Here is a 20,311-nt window from a genome sequence, read left to right as displayed (position 1 = left end):
CAATTCGATGGGCTCGATCCCTCTGCCTGTTGGTCCCATTTGTGGATTCCCAATCACTATCCAAAGATTATTACAGTATCTGCAGTCTGTAAGTTAAGACCAAGTCCTCCAGCACGAGTGCTCAAGAGAAACATGAAGTAAGGGGAGTCTGGAGCGTTAAATTGCTTCAATAATGTCCCTCTTTCCTCGGTTTTTGTGGAACCGTCAAGTCTAAGAAACTTAAAATCGTTAAGCTTCAAATATATTTCAAGAATGTCCATGAGACGAGTCATCTGTGAGAACAGTAGGACTCTGTGCCCAGATCTGCGAAGTTTTGGTAGCAAACGATCAAGTAGCTCAAATTTTCCGGATGCTCTGATGATCTCCTCCTTGCGCCACATGTTATATTCTCCAACAAAAAGGTATGGGTGGTTACAACACTTTCTCAGCTGCATTGATAAATTCTGTAAACTCTTTGATTTTCCCGTTCCTGCAGGTGATTGTCCTCTTAGTAGATATGAAGCAACCTTTATTGCTCTAAATAGATAAGAATATACAGGCAAAAAGGCAAAAAGGCAAAAAGGCAAAAAGAGATTATGGAAGATGAATGCGACTAAGAAAAAATTAAACCGAAACAATAGGTGTAAGATCCTCATTATCATCGAATAACTTCTTTACCGCTCCTTGCAATAAGTTTTGGATGATAAATACTAGCATACAGAAAAATGAAATATAGGAGCAAAAGTCACAAACCAGTATCTAGACCAACTCTGCCCACGTCTGTAACTTGCTGATAGTATACTTTTTGCCATGCTGACATATCACATTTCAGGATGACCTGGGACTTCCCAGGAAGGTATTTCTCTACTTCATCTTTTTTCCTCCTCAATATGAATGGCCTTATAACCTGACAATCAAGTAAACGCATTAAACTAAGGAATTTGAAAGAAGAAAGATATTCAAACTATGAGAAACACCTACATGATGCAAACGGCGAATAATCAACAGCTGTTCTTCATCCGTAAGAGCAACCTGACCCCTGTCTTTGAAGGGAGCATTAAACCACTCCTCAAAATTCTCAACAGAATTAAAAATTGTTGGGAGGAGAAAATTAAGGAGGGACCATAATTCCTGCAGACTATTCTGGATTGGGGTCCCAGTTAACAGAAGTCTGCGTTGAATCTGATAGCTGCATACAAGTTAACTTGATCAGAAAAGGATTTTTCAATTCCTTATGATACGAGACCAAAAAAATAAAAATAAAAATAAGAAAAAAAATTGTATACCCAGATCATATGAATCATGGGATGTTATCAGCAGCCATAACAGAACATCGTACAATATAATTAAAAAGGTGTAGATCAAAAGGAGGGGGGGAAAAAACTAAAAAGGTGAAGTGAGCCCAAAAATGTCATCAGAACATGATTAAGTTGAGAAAGGATAAAATCATGGATACAAATTCAATGTTATTTGAAGTCTAAATTTCGCAATTCCTACTGTTCTCAATTAAGAGCTTATAGTACTACTTCAGCTTCCTATAAACTTAAGCTTTTGGGTAATTGATTACTTAAGGCATCATACCCTGATATAGTCTTCGCAAGAGCACACTCATGATTCTTTAAACGATGCCCTTCATCAACAATCATATAGATCCACTGAACTTTCTTCAAATATTGTCTATCTCTCATGATGAGATCATAGTGTGTTATCAACACATTAAATCTTCCTCTCTCTGAAAAGAACTCTTCCCTCATTGCCTTTCTCTCATCAGGACGTCCGTCGTAAACAACAGCCGCAATACTGGATTGGAAAGAAAATGGACAAACAATTCAAGTTAAAATAGGTATGCCACACACTCACCCGCACAAACAGAAAAGTGGCCGGATCAAGAATGCTGCCTTTACCTAGGAGCCCATGTTGAAAATTCATTGATCCAATTGGGTAGAACGGCCTTTGGTGCCACTATAACATGGGGGCCAGTGACACCCTTGTTCTCCAGGAGATATGCAATCAAGGCAATGGTTTGTATTGTTTTCCCCAGTCCCATCTCATCAGCTAAAATTCCATTTAGGTTATTATTAAATAAGGAGAGCATCCATTGGAGGCCTTCTAACTGGTATGCCCTTAATTCTCCACCTTGAAGCAAGGTTGGCTGCTCCGTTACCTGTGGTAAAATAAAAGATCTAGTTAGATTCTGCCATTCCAGTACAATGGCCGAAGAAAAGCTCAAAAGAAACTTCATGGGACACAACCATTGTTTTTTGCAACATAAAAAACAGAACAATGATATCATTAATACTCAGCATGTTGTGCTTAATTGTATATCTATTATATAGAAGACTTTGGTACATCTTTGCCAGATAGACCATGAAGATCACACAAGAAAAATGCATGCTTGTCAAATGGAAAAATATATATATCTACAGCCATAACAACACATAAGATGATCTTACAAGTAAGGTGACACAGAAAGCAAGGAGATACAAAATGCTGTACAAGCTAAGAGCAAAATTATAGAGGAAATTATTGAAAAATGGTGTATTCCAGAAAAGAGAGCAATGCCTTCCATTGCCATGATCACTATGTGGTGCTGTAGTTCTCCTAAAATTTACACCAAGATCACATAAGGCATTCTGATGCAGAGCGAGAAGCTCAAGAACTCCTAATTTCATCACATTCATATTGTAAGCAATGCTTCAATGCCATCCCACTACCGTGGTCTTTAATTTACCAACAAACACATTAACCTTAAACCCAGTAGCCCAAAGAGATAAACTATACAAAAATAATTAGATGACATATCTCAAGTCTCAACTATACGCTTTGACAGAAGAAGATAGAGTACAGAATAACATGCTGCAAACAAGAAGGCTTTGTCTTTACCTTCTCCTCAATTGAGTGAATGGCTGAGTTATACTGCCTCTGACCTTCCAGTAAATCACCAGAATCATCATTGTGGTCAGAATCAATAATGTCATCTTCCTCAGGATGCAAATCCCTGGGGGTTCCATTCTCTGAAGCATCCAAATCAAGCAAATCATCTTCCGAGTCTTTCAAGGGTTCAATGCCATCTACATGTTTAGAATCTTTCTGACGTTGAACAGCAGCTCCCAAGTTGACAAGGAGCTTATTTGTTTCTTCAAGAAGCGTGGTTAATCGTTCATTCTTGCTCTCCTTCACTAATCTCATGTATGCTTCTTGATCATCAGCCTTCAGGGCTTGGAACCTCAATTTCTCAGCTCGTGTAGCACGTTGCCTTTGCCGTCCATGCCATGCCTATTACAGTAAGAAATCTATGAGGAATCCTCTTCCCATTTGCAACAGTGATAACCAACCACTTGACAAAATGAACTAACTATAGGTCTGATTTTTTGGTATTACAAAAATAATCTTCAAAGAATAGCATTAAATTGTTCCATCTAGGAATGTTTCTCATCGGAAAAATGCATAACAACAACGATGACTGTAAATTGTACTAACATATAAACAAGGGCTCCAGCCTCGACATCTATTCGACATGACATGAAAGCACCAAGGTGCATGTCAAAGTCAGAACTTGCAGAACTAATTATGAAATATCAGAACTCGAAGAGTTCTATTCTAATTCTTATATCTGAACTACCCCCACAATGCCATTTTAACATTTTCCAACAGCTTCATTAAGTACCACTGTACAATCTCTACTCCAACTTCTCTTGCATCACTTATTCCTCCTATTATTTTAATCAAACACTCCCAATGGATGCACATAGCTTTCAGATAGCATTTTTAAAGAGAAGAGAATGCATACCTGGACCCCATCATTCCTTTGCTTTCGACGTTTTATAGAAGCTTGGATACTCACTTGGAATTCACGGACAGCATTAAGTATTTCTGCAAAAAATTTTCTTTTTCTAGTCTCAATCTGATTCCTTGCCTCCTCTTCCAATCTTGACAACCTCTGCATCAAAGGTTACCATTCAGAACAATGCAAGACATCAATAATACATTTGATATTGATGTACGATAAAAACAGATCAATCCATACTGCTAAAAAATAATCCACAAGCCTGGTGCCTATTTGTTTCATCTATAACTCATCTTCAGTTCCGTCAAAAATGTATGTATAAATTGGATTCAGTACTATAGCGATTGTTTCAAAAAATCCAAGGTCTTTGAACCCAAAAACTAATCTAGTATAATATATAATCCTCCTCACATAATTTCAGATGCAACACAGCTACAACCAGTTTGGCTAGAATTAATCAAGTTCTAAGTGTCACATCTTCCAAAAGAAAAAGCCACACTCTTTACTAGGGGCAGCCATCTGGGTTAGAATTTGTTTATTTGATTCGATTCGATGCGAATTAAATGGGTTTGGGTTTCAAAAAATTGATTCGTTCAATAAATAGGTGAATTCGATTCAATTGGCTAATTAAACGAATCGAATTCAGGTTTGAGGACATTGATTCATTTATTCGTTTAGGGTTCGCTTAATAAATGGGTCATAAACGAATTGAATAAAATCCATTCGTTTATTATTCATTTAATTAAATTACTTATTTCTCCTTAAATATGTATGAAAAAATTTTAAAGCTTGAAAGCTAATATAATAACTATAATTGATAATAAGTTTGTATTTTGTAGGATGTTAAATTTGTGATCTTTTTATATTTTATTTTGCTTAATTTTTGTTTATTAATTATATTTTTGTAAACAAATTCATATTCGATTCGATTTATTATGGATTCGTTATAGGATAAACGAATAGTAAATGAATCCAGATTTGATTCATTTATTAACTCTACTAAATGAATTAAATGAATCGAACCGAATATTTATAAACGAATCAAATCCGAATCTTGATATTTCAATTTGTTTAACAAACTAATCGAATTCGAATCAGCAGAGTTTGACCAATTTGTTTACGATTTAATTCATTTATTCGTTTTGCCACCCTACTCTTTACAGATACTAAGTAAAAACTAAGAATCCTCCTCGTTAATATTCTTACTGAGTCAAAAAAAAGTTCAAACAAGTCATGGGTAGAATATATGACCTCAGCATCCCGCTTCTTCCTGAAGTGATCATCAGCTTCTGTGGCAAAAGCATCTCCAACACCATATAGAGGACGGCGCAGTCGCATCATTCCCCAATCAAAAAGTTGCTTTTCAGGAAATGCACAGGTCATACGAAGCCAGTATTCAGAACTCACATCAGACCTAACCTTGCTCTGCAACTCTGCTAGCTGCAAGAAAAAAGAATATGCTGAAGGAAGTAATGCATATCATCCCCCAATATCCAATGAAAATAGACAATACAACTCCCAATTGCCATCATCTAAGCATGCTTTTCTAAAATTTCAAAAAGCCCAATAGGATACTGTACCTCTGTAATAACTGACTCATTAATTTGGCAGAATTGGTTGCACTTTGAAATTTTCTCAGAAAAATAATCTCATTATCACAGTACAGTAACCAAACACTTTCCTTTCTACAATTCATATGATCATAGTTTTGCTGCTAAAATCTGAACTACATATGCAAGGAAGCAGTAGGATGAATAAGAATCAACGCAATTGTATACATCAGCTGTACCTTTAGTCCATAGAGTTCAAGCAAGCACTTTGTCTGCAGCTCTTCACCTCTACTTGAAGGTAATTCTGAAGTTGGGGCATCAATATGTCAGTGCTGCTGTAGAGCTAATACCTAAACCATAACTATAACCTAGTAGTCTTTATTTTGTAAGAACATGACTAAATCTCCATGCTGCCAGTGTTTGACAGAAACTTCCAACCTGAATATTTGCTTGGCAAAGATGAATTGATACTTTTGCAATAGGATTTTCAGAAACGGAACTGCACATTGCAGCTCAAGAATTGGGAATAAAGGTGAGAAAATAAGATAATATAAAGAGTACATTTAATTTGGGTCCAATCTTGAACCAAAATCCTCTTTTTCATAATAACATCAAATTAAAATACTTAAGATTCAACATCTAACATAGACATAATTCTGCAAGAGCTAAGAACAAAAACATTAATAAAATATAAGTGCATGGTTGATCCAGCATATTTTATCAATAAAAGACCATAGCAGCATCAGAACAGAAAAGCTCTATCAATGCTTACTTAAAACTACAGCAAAGCAATTACTGAAATAATAATGATAGAGCCGCAAACAGTTTTGTATAAATTAGTGTGCACAAACAGATGTGACATAAAAGATCAGCTGAAAAGTGATAACAGTTATTTTTTCCAATTATGTGTACCCATGATGATTTAATACATCCAATCTCTGTCATTACTCTTACTGAAATGCCAGATGCATTAGAAGGCAAGTTCATCATGAATAATTGCAGAGTCATTTATGAACAAAACTGAATTGTATAAAAAGTGAAGTTCATTCTAAATGATAAAACCTTCAAGCTCTTTTAACCGATGCTGAATGTGGCTCTGATAACGATTCTCCCTTAATTCTGTCAATCCAAAACCTGTCATGCTTTTAAGCCGTTGCTTTGATAGTGCATTTTCAAAGTCACTCATCAAATCTGATCCACAAGAAATCGTCGAACCAACAGGCTGCATCATTGTTAAATCAATGTTAAACAGCTAAAGAAAAAAAAACTAGAAATTAACTAATTAAAGATGAGCTTAACAATCAACTTCAATGCAAAAGATTGATTAAAGTTAAATCTCTACACAAGGAACAAGATGCTATGGCAAAAGTTAATATAAAAGCAATGACCATGTAATTACAACAAGGCAAAATCTAAAACTTTATATGAATATAAACTCACTTTTTCATTACATATTGATCTATTACCATTTTTGTGGCATAATTTATAGCTATCTGTAATAGAAACATAGATTGTCCCAAAATAGTAACATAGAAGACAAGGCTTTGGAATTTCTGGTTTATTGATGCACATTTTAGGATGTAACATAACACTACATATTTCACATAGAAGGAATATTATTATTTAAAAGCAAACGACGAATTATGAGTACCGCCTCAGTTCAAAGACTACGCAAAACCAATTAAGTATTTTCAACATTGATTGAGGCAAACAATAGTTACTCTCCAGATTTATTAATCTAAGTTCCAACTAAACCACAAGGAAAATAACAAAGGTCTTCTAGTAACTATCCCATTAAAAAAGGTCTAAATATTTTCTCGGGCTTCTTTTCTTATTTTTCTTCTTGATGAATTTGCTTGTTAACTGACTATTCGAATGATATCTTTTTACTGAGTCCTGTCCAGACAATTCATCTAAAACCTACTTCAAAAACAAAAATTCCCACACCAAAACCAGAAAACAACAACAGTGCATCTCATGAACCATACTTAAAGGCCTGAATTCAAAGCAATTCTAGACAACCAAAACAACAAATTAGCATGCCAAAAATACAACCCCCCGAAAATAACAAAAAGGGCTTCACAAAAACACCAAATTCACAATAATCACAACACCAAGAAAACTTGACAAACAAAAGGGCATTCCCAAAAACACCACAAAACCGCCCAAATCCACTCCAATTCCCAACAAAACAACAAAAGGACATCACAAAAAACCCTAAATTGACAACAATTACCAATACAATAGACAAAAAAATCAAAAGGGTATCTTTAAAAACTCTTACCGAAGCCTTCTCGGGCACCGGTCCCTCATCAGATCCACCGTCATCATGGACCACATCGTCATCAGCCTCTTGTTCGCCATAATAGATGGAGGAAACGGTGTCGTACACGTCAGGAGGGACAGGGAGGTTTCGAGAGATAAAGTTTAAGGCACAGATCAAAGACTTGGTTCTCTCTACAGGGTCTGGGCAAGGTCTCTCTTGTTGGTGATGCTCTAGCTGAGTCACCATGGGCGCGGGACGAGCGCGAATGATTACAACGGTTATATTTTTTTTGGTTTTTTAACGGTTTTTCGAAACCAAAAAATTAAAATTAAAAATTTATCTGTGTTTAAGAGATAACAAAAGAGACGCACCCACTCACACACACTCTCTATATAATGTGTGTGTATAATTTGCTTCTTTGTTTCGCTTCGCGAAAACCCTCGGCGTTTTTGCTTTCTTTTTTTCCCGTGTCCATAAGAGTTAGAATTTTCGGGAAATTTCGAACCTGCCCTTTATTTTTATCAATTGCCAAACACGCCTCTATTGTGTCTGGAATGACAGATATACCCCTGTTGGAAGAGGCATTGAATCAATGGATCTAAATATCTAATTGATGTCGTACTATATTGTTACCGTGGACATCGTGGTGGGCCCCGGTAATGACATGTGTATTACCATAATTAGATTATTTTATTTCTGTCTGTAACTGGTTTTGTTAGCCATTTTTTATACAAATCCCACGTCATTAAAACATAATAATAATAAAATACTCTTAGTTTACCACGGTCAAATACATGTAGTGAGAAAATGTTAATGGTAAAGTAAAATATATTCTTAAGTGGGTAATTTTACAATAAGAAAATTCCATTCTAAAGTTACCAAACAATTCAATTAAATTACAAATATTACCTAACGCTTAGCTAGTAAATTCTTTTTACTACTTGACATATTGACTTTGTGTAAGTTACTACCAGAAAACTAATTAAACGGCACCATCTGTTTTCAAAGAAAGGGGATATATAATAAAAAAAAAGGGTTGGGAGATATTGGCTATGCCGGTACAACATGGAGAGTTTTACTAAACCCAAGTACGAGGTGAGTTTCCCACTCGTTTCCATGTATTATGAACGTTTTTTCTAGCCATTTTTTTCCTATGATAGAGTAGGAAAATCAATTAGTTTCTTATTAGTAGTTCAAATGTCACTGGAATATTCACCATTTTTTTTTCTTATGCGAACAATGACGGTCTACTAACACGTATGTATATCAGTAGTTTGTGAGAGTGAACAAAGATTATTATAAATTCCGACTTGTTCGATCAGATTAAAATACATTTAATCCAATTTTAATCTAATCTGAAAAACTGATTACATTACCATTCCTTGAACCTCCAGCTAATCAAGACCAGCGGGAAATTACAAGCTTGCTTCAACTTGAAATATTTTCTACCACATTTACAAAATTTCTACGCTTAAAGCATGCTACAATTACATACTGTGGGTTAAAAATCCATAAGATATTGAATGGTAAAGCACCACAGTGGACTGTTCTTCATCTACATCATCCATAATCCCACCTTCAAAATTGTATTCAACCAGCTCCACATTCTGGAGAATCAGGCTTTCAGAAGAATTGCCCGTGATTAGGCAAGATTTGGCCCAACTAATCGGCAAGTTCAGCATTTACCATCTTCAGGCTTACTTTTATATTCAACTCCTCGCAGTGCTCGGCTTATTGGTTCTTGGAAATACTGAAGAGAAATAAAAATTGCTTCCTGTTGGCAGAAATGCAAACACAAATTATAAATATTTGTATATACAGGTAAACAGCCCAATGAAGACCAACAAAAGAGTACCTCAGTTCGAATTGTTCGACTTCCTTGATGGGGACACGTGTTGAAATATGAATGAAATACCTCACGAGCATTTTTTCGCTTAAAAGAAGAATCAAGAAAAACCAGTACTCAATACAAGAACATATGTTTCTGTTAGCTCAACTAGCAATAAGTAACAGCCTCAGCATATCTTCATCTTAAGTTAGAAAAAAAATCAAAGATGATTATCCTAACCATTTATTTATGCATTTAAACATATAAAATCAGGCATAATTGATATAAGATATCCAAACCATTTATCTGGAAAAAAGCATTGTTTATTCACATGAAACAAAAGAAATTCTCAACCAAAAACACATTTTTGGTAAGTGAGCTGAAATGTTTTCCAAACAACCTAATATGCAGGGACATCAAATAGTTATGCTCATATTATCATCTTTGTGCCCAAGAAAACTAGACAACCAGAATGTTTTATAATTAGCGATTGCAATGGAAATGGTAGTAAGGTAACAAATTTTGGAACTGGAACCAAGCATCCTTCATGAATGGGAATATATTTTAATAGAGAGAATAAGATTTCAGTAGGTAATGTACCTTTAAGCCATCATCTTCTTCAATACTCTCTTCCAAACCAGCAAGTCCACCAAAAGCAATCAACAGATGCCTAACAAATTGTCATATACAAATATATCAATAAGAATCATGAATGGATGACATGATGTGTAAATCATTTTGATTTTGCTACTGTGTAAAGAACTCCTCAATAGAGCATCAGGAGTGAGATTTTTTTATGGATGTGCAAGATACCAACAAGCATATATTCCAGAAACTAAAATTGTTGATATCTTCCTTGGATGTTACACCAAAATAAAGGTTTGTGTTCTCCAGAAACTACTGACTACATAATGAGTCATACTACATTATTTGAATGAAAAAATCGCTTCTGACATGAGTGTCTCTATCAGTCCCCTCCATTTCCTACGTTTTACAAATTTATTATTTGGTAAGGTCAATACTCAATAGCTTAGGGGTGATACTTTTAGAAAGAGGGATGCAACTATGAACGCACAATAACCCAGTAGTATAATGCATAGCCTAACATACTCCTGCAAAACAAGTGAGATAAACCATATCAATTGAAAGATATGCAAGGCAAAATAATGATACATTGGTCTCTGAACATTTGTGAACATAGTCCGTCACTCATCAAATCTAACATTGAATGAAATACTGAGTCATGCATTTCTATCAAACCTCACCAGCTGTCCTTATATAGACCTTGAAAGTTTAACTTTTGATCTATGGTTAATACATTCTGATTAGATACAGTTTGGCTAAAGATCACATGAATTAGCCTTCAATTTATATGTACAAATACATACACAATTGACAGATAGGTCCTCCTAGTGTTATCAAAATGCAGGCACCCAAAGAGAGTTGTAGATGCAGGGTTAAAACAAAAGAAAGATACCTGAAAGTAGGCAATGTAAGGTCTGAAGAATTAACAATATCACCATGCTCAGAAGTGCCAATCAGATGATCATAGCCACCCTGTCATATATATAATAGAAATTATTGACAAAGGCCCTAGAAGAAAACCCACCAGTTTTTGCCTAAGCACAAAGAATAAATTATCATTGTGTGAATACCTTGTATGAGCAATTCTTGAATACAGAACTAATATTGGGAGCATATCTCACTTTATACCCCCAATACATTCCTGACTCCTTAGGCTTGGATGGTGGGACAACTTGGCGCGGGGAATCTAGAAAATGCAACATCAAAGTTATAAACTTCATGAGACTCATAGATTAATTGTTCACTCATGGAGAGATTGCATTTGCCTTTATTATGCATGATTGCTAACAGTGGAAGTAAACCGACTTTTTATGATCCTAGATTAACAAAAAAGAAATGATATCATTTAACAAAGATCATTACCAGCATCCAAATTGCGGTTGGTTCCCATAGCTACGGTTACTCTTACTCCCGGATCAAGTACTTGGTCAACAACAACATGCTGCATTGTAATCAATCAAAAGTTAAAATTTCCTGAAATTAGTATCTTATGAGAGAGTGAACTAATATTGGCTAATTACTGGCAGAGGCTGACCGACAAACTAGTTAAAATAAAACTCCACATTCTCTGAAAGCTTCAGCATCAGAAACTAAAGATGGCTAGAGTATAAAACAGGCAAGATGAAATGTTCATGAGGTAATCATTAGTTTGTGACATCTACTGTGTACCGCCAAACCATGAAATAGTAACAACCACGAAGAAGGAGCTTTCAAATAAGCAAACTCTGAGAGAATGTAATCATACCTTATTTAAACCCACATCAACCAGTGTTCCTACGGAATTTGGCGCATTTTCTTTAAATGTCACACCTACCAAGTCATCACAACATATAAGAAGTCAGTGAAACTGTAGATTGAGGCACTAAAAATGCCAAAAAAGAACTCAATTGCAAGACAAGGTTAAAGGTTTCAGAGGGGCAAAAAGAAGACATCATGCAAGTTCAATGGCTGCAATTACTCTCATAGCTAACCATGGAAATTGATTGAGTTTGTACTTCCACATTCCAGATACCCTTTCTCACAAAATTAATGAAATCCCAAAACAAGAAGAAAGAGGGAAAATGTGATTACTTCGTTAAAGCATCCCCACATCTTAAGCTTATCCATTTGAAATTTCTGCTTCCCACTACATATTCCTAACAGTGATTGAAGATAATCTACCCAAATCTGAAACCATCAAGAACTGTGGTATGAATAGAATAGCATTTATTTTCACGCGCACCATTTCTTGGGAACCAAGTCTTCAACATAGTGTGTTGTTGCCTTATTATGAGTATCTCTCTCCTTATCAATGATCCTAGATCTTCTCTACATGCTGATAGAACATATCCAAAATGCACCAATAAAAAGTGGATCCTCTAATTATTAAATCTAAATGTCCGCACTCATCAAGCTGTCCTGATTCAAATAAACAGATTTGAGCCTCAACTAGACAGAAGAAAAGAGTCAGTACGACTAATATAAAGCAAATGAACTAAGACAATCTTTGTGAAAGAAAAAACAATAAATGAGTGAAAGGAAAAAAAATAAATGAAGTAAAAAGAATACCTTCTCGAAATGGTGCCCACTCATGCTTGCGCAGATGATGTGGAGCATCAAGTGGGGGCAACATACCCTATAGAACCCAATAGAAGATGCAAACACTGAAATTCTACATAGCAACACACAGAACCAAAAAGAGTGCATTAAATGAAACAAAATCACATTTTTGCAATAAACCTACCACAAATCTTAGGCTGCTATGCATAGAGAAGAGAGCTTTCCTCAAATATTGAGGTGTCTCAAGATACTGCAAGAGCCTTACAAGGAAAGCTGCACCACTTTCATTCTCATCCGACCTATTTGACCTATTTGCAGCGGAAGAGCGAGAATAATTATCTGAACTGCTCTTATTATCAAATACCACCACCTATTATTGAAATCGAAGAACAATATTTTTTTAAAAAAAAGGCCCTCCTATATTATTTTAAAAAAAAAATCATGACGCAAATGTAATCAGAGACCTCATCAATCCGGAAAATAGTCACGGCACGAGCAATCTGACCAACCAACTGATAAAAGACACAATACAAAATCACTACAGCTTTATGATTGGTTACTAAGAAAAATGAAGTGAAATACAAAATAAAAATGTAAATTAAAGAGAATAAAAGGAAGAGAGAGGGGGGAGAGAGAGAGAGAGGTACTCTGGTGGCGAGTTCGAGAGACTGAGTGTTGTCAATGATGGAGCCGGGGACGGCTACGCTGACTGTAGGAACTTCTATTGGTGCGTCGTCGTTTAGCTGGTCTCTTTTCCTCTTCTTCTTTTTCTTGTTATCGTAAGAGGAGGAATCACCGTTGGCGAGACTGAGCTCATTTTGTGATTCGTGATTCTCACCTGTAGCTGCTTCTTTAAGTTCTGGTTCCAAACCACCTCTCTTCTTTTTGTTCCCCATTTCTGTGTGCTAAGAGGGAGGGCTTCTTCTACTCTTCACTAATTGAAAGCGCCGCTTTTTACAAGGGCTTGTGAAACTCTTTCGTGTTTTGTTCGTGTTTTTACGCTTTCTTGGTGGTGGGGCCCGCCAACATTCTACTCTCTAATTTCATTACATCGTATGATCTTGCAGATATAGATTGGCATCATTAACTATAATATTACCAATATAGCACAGCTGAAAAATCTACTGAACTAATACAATAGTCGCCACCCCAACTAATTTACGTGAGCGAATATTTGAGTCTTTGGAACCAATACAAGACTCAACTTCACTCTCAATACTGAATACAAGGACACCAAATTAAATTTTTGGCTTTTTCTCTTTCGCAAGTTCTTTGTTTCATCTTACGCATTACTGTTGTAAATAGTGAACCGTAAAAGGTAAACCAGGAAGTAGTTTCAACACCAAACTTGATTTCAATCTTCGGCAGAATACAACACATGCAATATTGCTAAACTCAATTTCTTCTTGCTGGTAATTGATCTGATAGCAACACTAAATGCACTTGAGTAATGGACAAATACATACAATTTTTTCTTTGTATTTCTTTATCTTCGGTTATCGGTTATAACAGAAATTAACCATTATTAGGTCAAATGGGATCTGCCAATTTTGTGACAGACGCTACATATCTATGTAGTTAGTCTTCCTCAACAATTTTCAACAAAACCCGCCTTACCCTTGAGTTAGTCTCTAACAAATAACTTCCAGAATCTTCATCACCCGATGGTCCACAGAATCTCCTAAACACCTTGAAACTGATTCCTAGAAGCAGACAGCACACGGTAAAGGCAACTTTTGCAGCAAATTCCTGTGTTGAGGATAATGAGCTCGCCTATTCTCTTAAATGGCTGCCCCAGGCATTTTAGGCAGGTTCCAAATCGAAGACATACTGCATCTATCTACCTAGATGGTGAAAATATAAAAGTGGCATTATACCACTTGATAAAGAAAAACATAAATGCGGAAGTCCTATGAAAAAGTCTTAATTTATACACTAAAACCCTTATAATTTATATTATGAATCAACTTTACATGACATTCTAAATGTGCTGTCAAAATCTAAGAATATTATGGAGGTGTTATCCTTTGTTCGCAGTGTTCTAGCTTCACTCAACAAAACATTAGCAATCTTCTCAGTTGAGTTCTCCTTATCTGCAGAGTATTTCTCTCTCATCTGCCAACTCAAAATAAAAAAAAAAATTAAAAAAATCATTTAATGTCCATCGCAGAAAGAAATTCAGGAGAAAAGATAATACATCACTGAAAAACAGAAATACTGAAACATATGAAATTAGATAATACCTGAACGACTAGCTGTATTGCTTTCTTGACACTAATGACATCCCAAAAGCCATCACTGCAATTTAGGCAGAATGCACGGTTCATTAGAAAAATGAAAATGTTAGACAATAAGCAATAAAGGAATAGTGGAATAGGGCTTGATTAAAGCAGCCTGAATAATATCATAGCCAATTACAATATTTGAAATCAGGCACATTCCCCCCACCCCCCAAAAAAAAAAAAGAAAAGCGTGGCAAATAAGTCTGAAACAATGGAATATATTTCTAATGGAAACATTGGAAGACATTGATCCACAGCACAATCACCTTGCCAATAATGCAAAGGCCTTGCTTGCTTGATCAATATGCACAACTGGACTTATATATGGCTCCGCACTGAACCGAGCATCCTGCTGTTTCAAAAATTTGTCTCCAAGCATCCGAGCAAGGTTTAAACCTGAAGCGGGGGGGGGGGGGGGTGGTGGGTGGTGTTGTGAGGAGAAGATGAATCATTTTCTAATTCCAGTAAAAGAGGTAAACAACAGGTTAACAGAACCAATAATAGGACCTACCACACAATCGCGTTTCCCCATCTTTCAACGGTTCTCCTGTTTCTTGGATTCGGAGCCTTTCAGAATAACTAGCTATCCTGTGGTCTTCTGACATTTTAATCTGCTTCCCATCAACACTGTTTCAATAAAAATATTCAGTCATAAACAGGTCATGAAAGAATAGTTGCAAAAGCAAAAATTCTACAAGTAAACCAAAAAGACCATTAGTAGGAAGTTATGCCTGTGATACAAAAAATGGGAACAAAAGTTTAGCAAGTTACAAACGACATAATAAACAGCGAAGATAAGAACATGAGATTGGCACTACAATATTCAGCATATATGAAAACCTTAAACACTGTGATGCTATGATACGGAAAATAAAAGGGGAAAAAGTAACTCTTTCTATATGATCAACATTGAATGATCAACAAAGACAGTTTCTCTCATATCAATATTCAGCATATATGAAAACCTTAAACACTGTGATGCTATGGTACGGAAAATAAAAGGGGAAAAAGCAACTCTTTCTATATGATCAACATTGAATGATTAACAAAGATAGAGTTTCTCTCATATCAATGGAAGGGCGCTGTATTCTTTAACAAAAAAATCCTTAGTTCACCTACATTCTCACCATAAAGCCCCTTTAGAAGTGACAGATATTTACACAGTATTATCACCTATAATCCTATAAATCTACAAAATGACGACATAAGATCATACTTCATAACACAGGCTGAGTCTCCAACATTTGCACATTGTGCGAAGATATTTGCATTGCCATCAGCCCAAACCAAAAGCACTGTTGCAGTACAACCCTGCAATGACAGCTCAAAATCACCTTAGAAAAAGTGTGACTATGACTTTTATACACAAAGGAAGTGACACTATTGGAACATATAGAACTGTAAAAGAAAGATTGACAGACACTATAGCATGGAAAATTGAAGGTTTGAGTAACAAATTACAGAAAATTCATACAAAAGTTAAAGAGAAAGGAACAATAGAAACCGAGTATGAAAAAGAACCTCATAGTGATGATTCATGGATGCTTCTGTTTGAAAAAATGCATCCCTTAGAACATCTGAAGCATCGCATTGTGACAAAAGCCTCTCTCTCTTAAGTGAATCCGACAATATAGCAGCAACCATTTTAGGAAGAATTCTGGAGTATAAATTTATGATAAGAAAATATTAAAATGTCAAGATGCCAAGATGCCAAGAACCACAATAGGTTAGCAAAACAGGTGAAAATAGTGATGAGAACAATGATCACTACAAGCAGCCTTTTTCAATGTACATGATACGAAAGAATTTCATGGAGAACAAAGGAGAAGGAAACTCGTTAATAACAATTGCATCATGCAAGGGGCAAAGGTGTTTTATGAAAATCTAACCTTTAAACCAATTAAGTTTAAACCTGATATGCCCCATCCAGGACTCTTCTATTTGGTTCATGTTTTTCACCTCATGCAATTAAATACCAACTAGGTAATATACCCCATATGAGATTGTAGAGCTAAGACTACAATTTTAAGATTTGGCCACCTATTATTCCAGATATTGGAGAAGAGAGAACAGAAAGGGATTTACCTAGAAACCCAAAACAAACAGGCATCTTGTATGGCATATTGTATGAATGTTATATAACTGAAATAGTTAGGTGTCCAAAACTTGATAAGTAGAAATTTTATGCTGCACTCATTTAGAGAGGGGAAAAAAAAAGACCAGAACAGTAATGAAATTAAAACACATCCGAGGAAAGTTAAAATGACAGACCAAAAACCTAAGAAAAACTGTGACCACGACTTCACAAGTCTCCAATGTAGTCTAGAAAGATCATCCTTAATTACTCAGTGAAAACAACCAAGTGCTTAATTACTCAGTGAAAACAACCAAGTGGAGAAACATACCCACTGCCATAAATGAAACAGATCATGCCAGGGGTTTATGACTTAAACTTATATCACAGCAGTAAATGAGATGTTTGTGTTTTGGCTGGGGGTGGGGAGAGCAACTCAACGCCAAAGTATGAGAAGAAGAAGAAACACATATCACTCTCATTGTCAAATGTAGATATGAATAAATTTTCACTATGTCAACAAAATCCTTTACATCCTATTGTAGTCTAGCACAATGAAGTCTGAACAGAAATACTGACTCGCTAGCAGATTTTGCAGCCGCTGAACCCCCATGTCCATCACAAATGCCAAACAATCCAAACTGCAGTGTGAGCATTTAGATAACATTAGAAATTTCACAAACTCCATAAATATCAATTAAAAAAAGAGAAACAACTCTGAAAACCTTATCAACCCCAGGAAGAGGCCAGTGATAATAGCAAACATCTTCCATGGGAAGTTTCTTTGCTCCTCGACGCAAAGCCATGGGATCCGATGCCACACCAACACCAAAAGGGATCTGACTAACAGTTTCCGATGTAATTTGAACCTGTCACAGCAGAAGAACTTGTATATAAAGCACTAGCCAATAAACTAAAAAATTAAGTCCCATTCAAATGTTTCCAGGGTGGCAGGGATATAATTCTAGAAACTTGTTACCGGAACACAAAAGAGGAAACACTACAATTACCACCAGACATTAAGGCACATTTACTTACATGTATGCTTGAAGTTGTGCCAAGAGTTATTATGTCTCCACTTGTAAGCTCCATTGGCTTACCCCAATGTCTACTTCCAGAATCAGGATGGTTAATAGGCTGGGAATTCAGTAGCGTTCCATTTAGACTACCCATGTCTACCAGCTCCCATTTCAATTTCTGAAACCACAATATACATGGCCATTGATTTCAAACTACCATATACACATGATGCAACTATACACCAATCAAAACAATCTGGTTTTTTATGAACTTTACATTCGGATTCCAGTTTATTAAAGCATGCTTTCCAGACACTTCTGAATCCTTCAATAACACATCACTGGGAGAAACCCTTCCAAGGGTTAGTGGGAGCCTAGAAGCGTTTGCTGACTGGACAGAACAACGTATCCCACGGGAAGGACCAGATACAACCTCCAACGAAAGACAGCTTCCTGCACTTCTAACAGAAGATATGATGACATGTTTCACACATTCAGCCAAATGAAATGGCATGTAAATCGTTAACCTCTCATAGTGAGTGAAAGGAAAAAAGAAATTACTTTGATCTGCAATAGCCTTGGGCAAGAACTCTGGGAACCTATCAATACCTAAACCTAACTTCAGATTAGGACTTTGATCTTCCTGTCCACCGTATTTTTGCACTTCAGCCAAGTGATCTTTCATCAATGGACGTTTAAGCGTCTGGCCGACCGAAAGATCCTCTGAAGCATCAGAGATTACATCTAGGACCACGCTATCACCTGGAGAAGTGAAGAATAAAAATTTGATTTTGCTATAGAACTCTAGAGCAACTAAAGCACTAAAATTAAGTACAACTATAAGTAGAACAAAAATGACAGGAAAAAGTATTCCCTACCATGAGTTGCATGGGGAGATGCAGAGGAGAGTCTCTGTTTATGAACAAGTCCTTGCGCTCGGGGTGAGCGCCAAAGCCCCTCATTTTGATAGCAAGCTCCCTCTAGATCATAGTTTCTTGTCAAATCATTGCTTTGATCTCGGACCAAAGCCTCATCATCTGATACAAGGGGCCTCTCAAGTTCACCACTCTGTCACCACAACATTTGAAAAAAAGAAACAAGAGTTAACGAAAAAATCAGCTACCAGATAATATGCCTAGAGAAACATAACTCAAAAGTTCAACATAGCAAGAAATTCATCATTTCCATAACAGAATAAAAACCTACATGAAAATAAAACCTTAACAAACCACATTGTGACCATATCTAGCCCAAATTACAAAACAGATAGAGCTTAGAATCGACATTTCAACACCATTAAATGTTTCAAATCCGATCACCACAAGCCATAAATATCTGAAATTCATTCCTCGCAATTATTTTAATAAATTACACAAATTCAAGTACCACAAATCTTAAATTACATTCATTTCCTCGCACTCCTAATCCAAAAACAAAAACTAAATATTTCAAAGAATTTATATCAAATACTCACAGCATCGTAATCTAGTAACAGGCAACAAATAAAATCAATTCCAGAGGTGTAGCTAAAGTGCCAATCAAACAATCAATTAATCGCGATCACTGAATAAAACAAGAGTGGGAATAAAACAAAAACCCTCATTGTGCCTTTCTAAATTCAAAAAAACAAAAATCAAAATCAAATTAAGAAATAAATGAAGGAAATGGAATCTATCGAAACCTTGATGATGGAACGAGAGCGATAAGAAGGGAAGAAGAAGCGCCATGGTTTACAGGCGATGAAGATGAAAAGAAGGATCAATATCAACATAAGGAGAACGGTGAAAACGACAATGCTCTCTCGTGTCGCCATCGTCGTAGCGTCTCTCTCTCACTCTCTCTTCTCTCTCTCTCTCTCTCGAGCGAGAGATTTCAGATTGGGTCCTGATTTGCGAGAACCTCGCTCAGCTTTGAAATGGTCGCACTAGCACCATTTTTTTATTTTTTATTTTTATTTTATTAATCATCATTATAATGTACATACTTACATATTATTTTATAATTTTATTCATATCTAAATATATAAAATATATATATTGTGTTCAAACTTATTTTATAAAAATATATAATATATTTATATATGCATATGATACGACTCTACCTATACATGTCATAGTTGCTTCGTTCATGCACGTATATTTGGGTGTAACGGCAGGGGGAATGTGATATCAGTACATGACAGTTACATTTACATGTGGATGTGCCATGTGGAAGATACTCTAGACTTTCTCCTTAGTTCTAATTTCTTTTGTTTTTCTCATTTTTCTTAAAATTGATTTTGTTGTTAAGTGGGTTTGATTTATCGGGCCGGGTCTGTAGGACCAAAATAATGGACTGGATAAAACATGAGTTTATGGGCCTGATAGCGTAATGTATTTGCATTGGTATCATGCCCATAAACCC

The 20,311-nt window shown here is 35.9% G+C and overlaps 3 protein-coding genes across 4 annotated transcripts in view; all 3 read right to left on the bottom strand.

The window, feature by feature from the left end:
* Window positions 1–8,080, bottom strand: part of LOC18031865 (probable ATP-dependent DNA helicase CHR12) — a 9,809-nt gene extending 1,729 nt beyond the window's left edge. The window contains 12 exon segments of the mRNA XM_006419803.2: window positions 27–61; window positions 63–469; window positions 733–886; window positions 961–1,168; window positions 1,561–1,779; window positions 1,884–2,143; window positions 2,863–3,255; window positions 3,770–3,919; window positions 5,018–5,206; window positions 5,556–5,620; window positions 6,379–6,538; window positions 7,601–8,080. Coding sequence (XP_006419866.2) covers window positions 27–61; window positions 63–469; window positions 733–886; window positions 961–1,168; window positions 1,561–1,779; window positions 1,884–2,143; window positions 2,863–3,255; window positions 3,770–3,919; window positions 5,018–5,206; window positions 5,556–5,620; window positions 6,379–6,538; window positions 7,601–7,828 — 2,468 coding nt within the window. The 5' untranslated portion in view covers window positions 7,829–8,080.
* Window positions 8,081–8,864: 784 nt separating this feature from the next.
* Window positions 8,865–13,611, bottom strand: LOC18031930 (putative methyltransferase C9orf114 homolog). The gene is made up of 11 exons (XM_006419802.2): window positions 13,181–13,611; window positions 12,998–13,045; window positions 12,718–12,903; window positions 12,543–12,609; window positions 11,740–11,804; window positions 11,358–11,436; window positions 11,066–11,181; window positions 10,888–10,967; window positions 10,011–10,080; window positions 9,438–9,515; window positions 8,865–9,356 (listed from the first exon to the last, which is right to left on the bottom strand). The coding sequence occupies exons 1-11, from the start codon at window positions 13,427–13,429 to the stop codon at window positions 9,258–9,260; spliced, it is 1,137 nt and encodes a 378-aa protein (XP_006419865.1). The 5' UTR covers window positions 13,430–13,611; the 3' UTR covers window positions 8,865–9,257.
* A 347-nt stretch (window positions 13,612–13,958) lies between these two features.
* Window positions 13,959–19,856, bottom strand: LOC18031937 (protein phosphatase 2C 70). 2 transcript variants are annotated; one of them, XM_006419800.2, is made up of 13 exons: window positions 19,590–19,856; window positions 18,787–18,976; window positions 18,470–18,670; window positions 18,186–18,361; window positions 17,928–18,086; window positions 17,615–17,758; window positions 17,469–17,530; window positions 16,337–16,472; window positions 16,032–16,126; window positions 15,327–15,442; window positions 15,082–15,211; window positions 14,777–14,831; window positions 13,959–14,648 (listed from the first exon to the last, which is right to left on the bottom strand). In XM_006419800.2, the coding sequence occupies exons 1-13, from the start codon at window positions 19,719–19,721 to the stop codon at window positions 14,490–14,492; spliced, it is 1,755 nt and encodes a 584-aa protein (XP_006419863.1). In that variant the 5' UTR covers window positions 19,722–19,856; the 3' UTR covers window positions 13,959–14,489. The 2 variants fall into 2 exon arrangements, with proteins under 2 accessions (XP_006419863.1, XP_006419862.1); XM_006419799.2 differs by lacking the exon at window positions 15,082–15,211 and having other exon boundaries at window positions 14,557–14,648.
* Between the last annotated feature and the right edge of the window lie 455 nt (window positions 19,857–20,311).

Source organism: Citrus clementina, unplaced genomic scaffold (assembly GCF_000493195.1).
Source record: "Citrus clementina cultivar Clemenules unplaced genomic scaffold, Citrus_clementina_v1.0 scaffold_9, whole genome shotgun sequence".
NCBI lineage: Eukaryota > Viridiplantae > Streptophyta > Magnoliopsida > Sapindales > Rutaceae > Citrus > Citrus x clementina.
This window is presented reverse-complemented; position numbering and strand designations above follow the sequence as displayed.

Coding starts and splice junctions, on each gene's coding strand:
- LOC18031937 (XM_006419800.2), bottom strand. CDS start 19,721: ATGGCGACACGAGAGAGCATTGTCGTTTTCACCGTTCTCCTTATGTTG. Junction 17,531..17,614: donor CTCTTCCTGGGGTTGATAAG/GTTTTCAGAGTT, acceptor CTCACACTGCAG/TTTGGATTGTTTGGCATTTG. Junction 15,443..16,031: donor GACTCAGCCTGTGTTATGAA/GTATGATCTTAT, acceptor TTATTGAAACAG/TGTTGATGGGAAGCAGATTA.
- LOC18031930 (XM_006419802.2), bottom strand. CDS start 13,429: ATGGGGAACAAAAAGAAGAGAGGTGGTTTGGAACCAGAACTTAAAGAA. Junction 12,610..12,717: donor ATAGCAGCCTAAGATTTGTG/GTAGGTTTATTG, acceptor TGGGTTCTATAG/GGTATGTTGCCCCCACTTGA. Junction 11,182..11,357: donor CAACCGCAATTTGGATGCTG/GTAATGATCTTT, acceptor TGCATTTTCTAG/ATTCCCCGCGCCAAGTTGTC.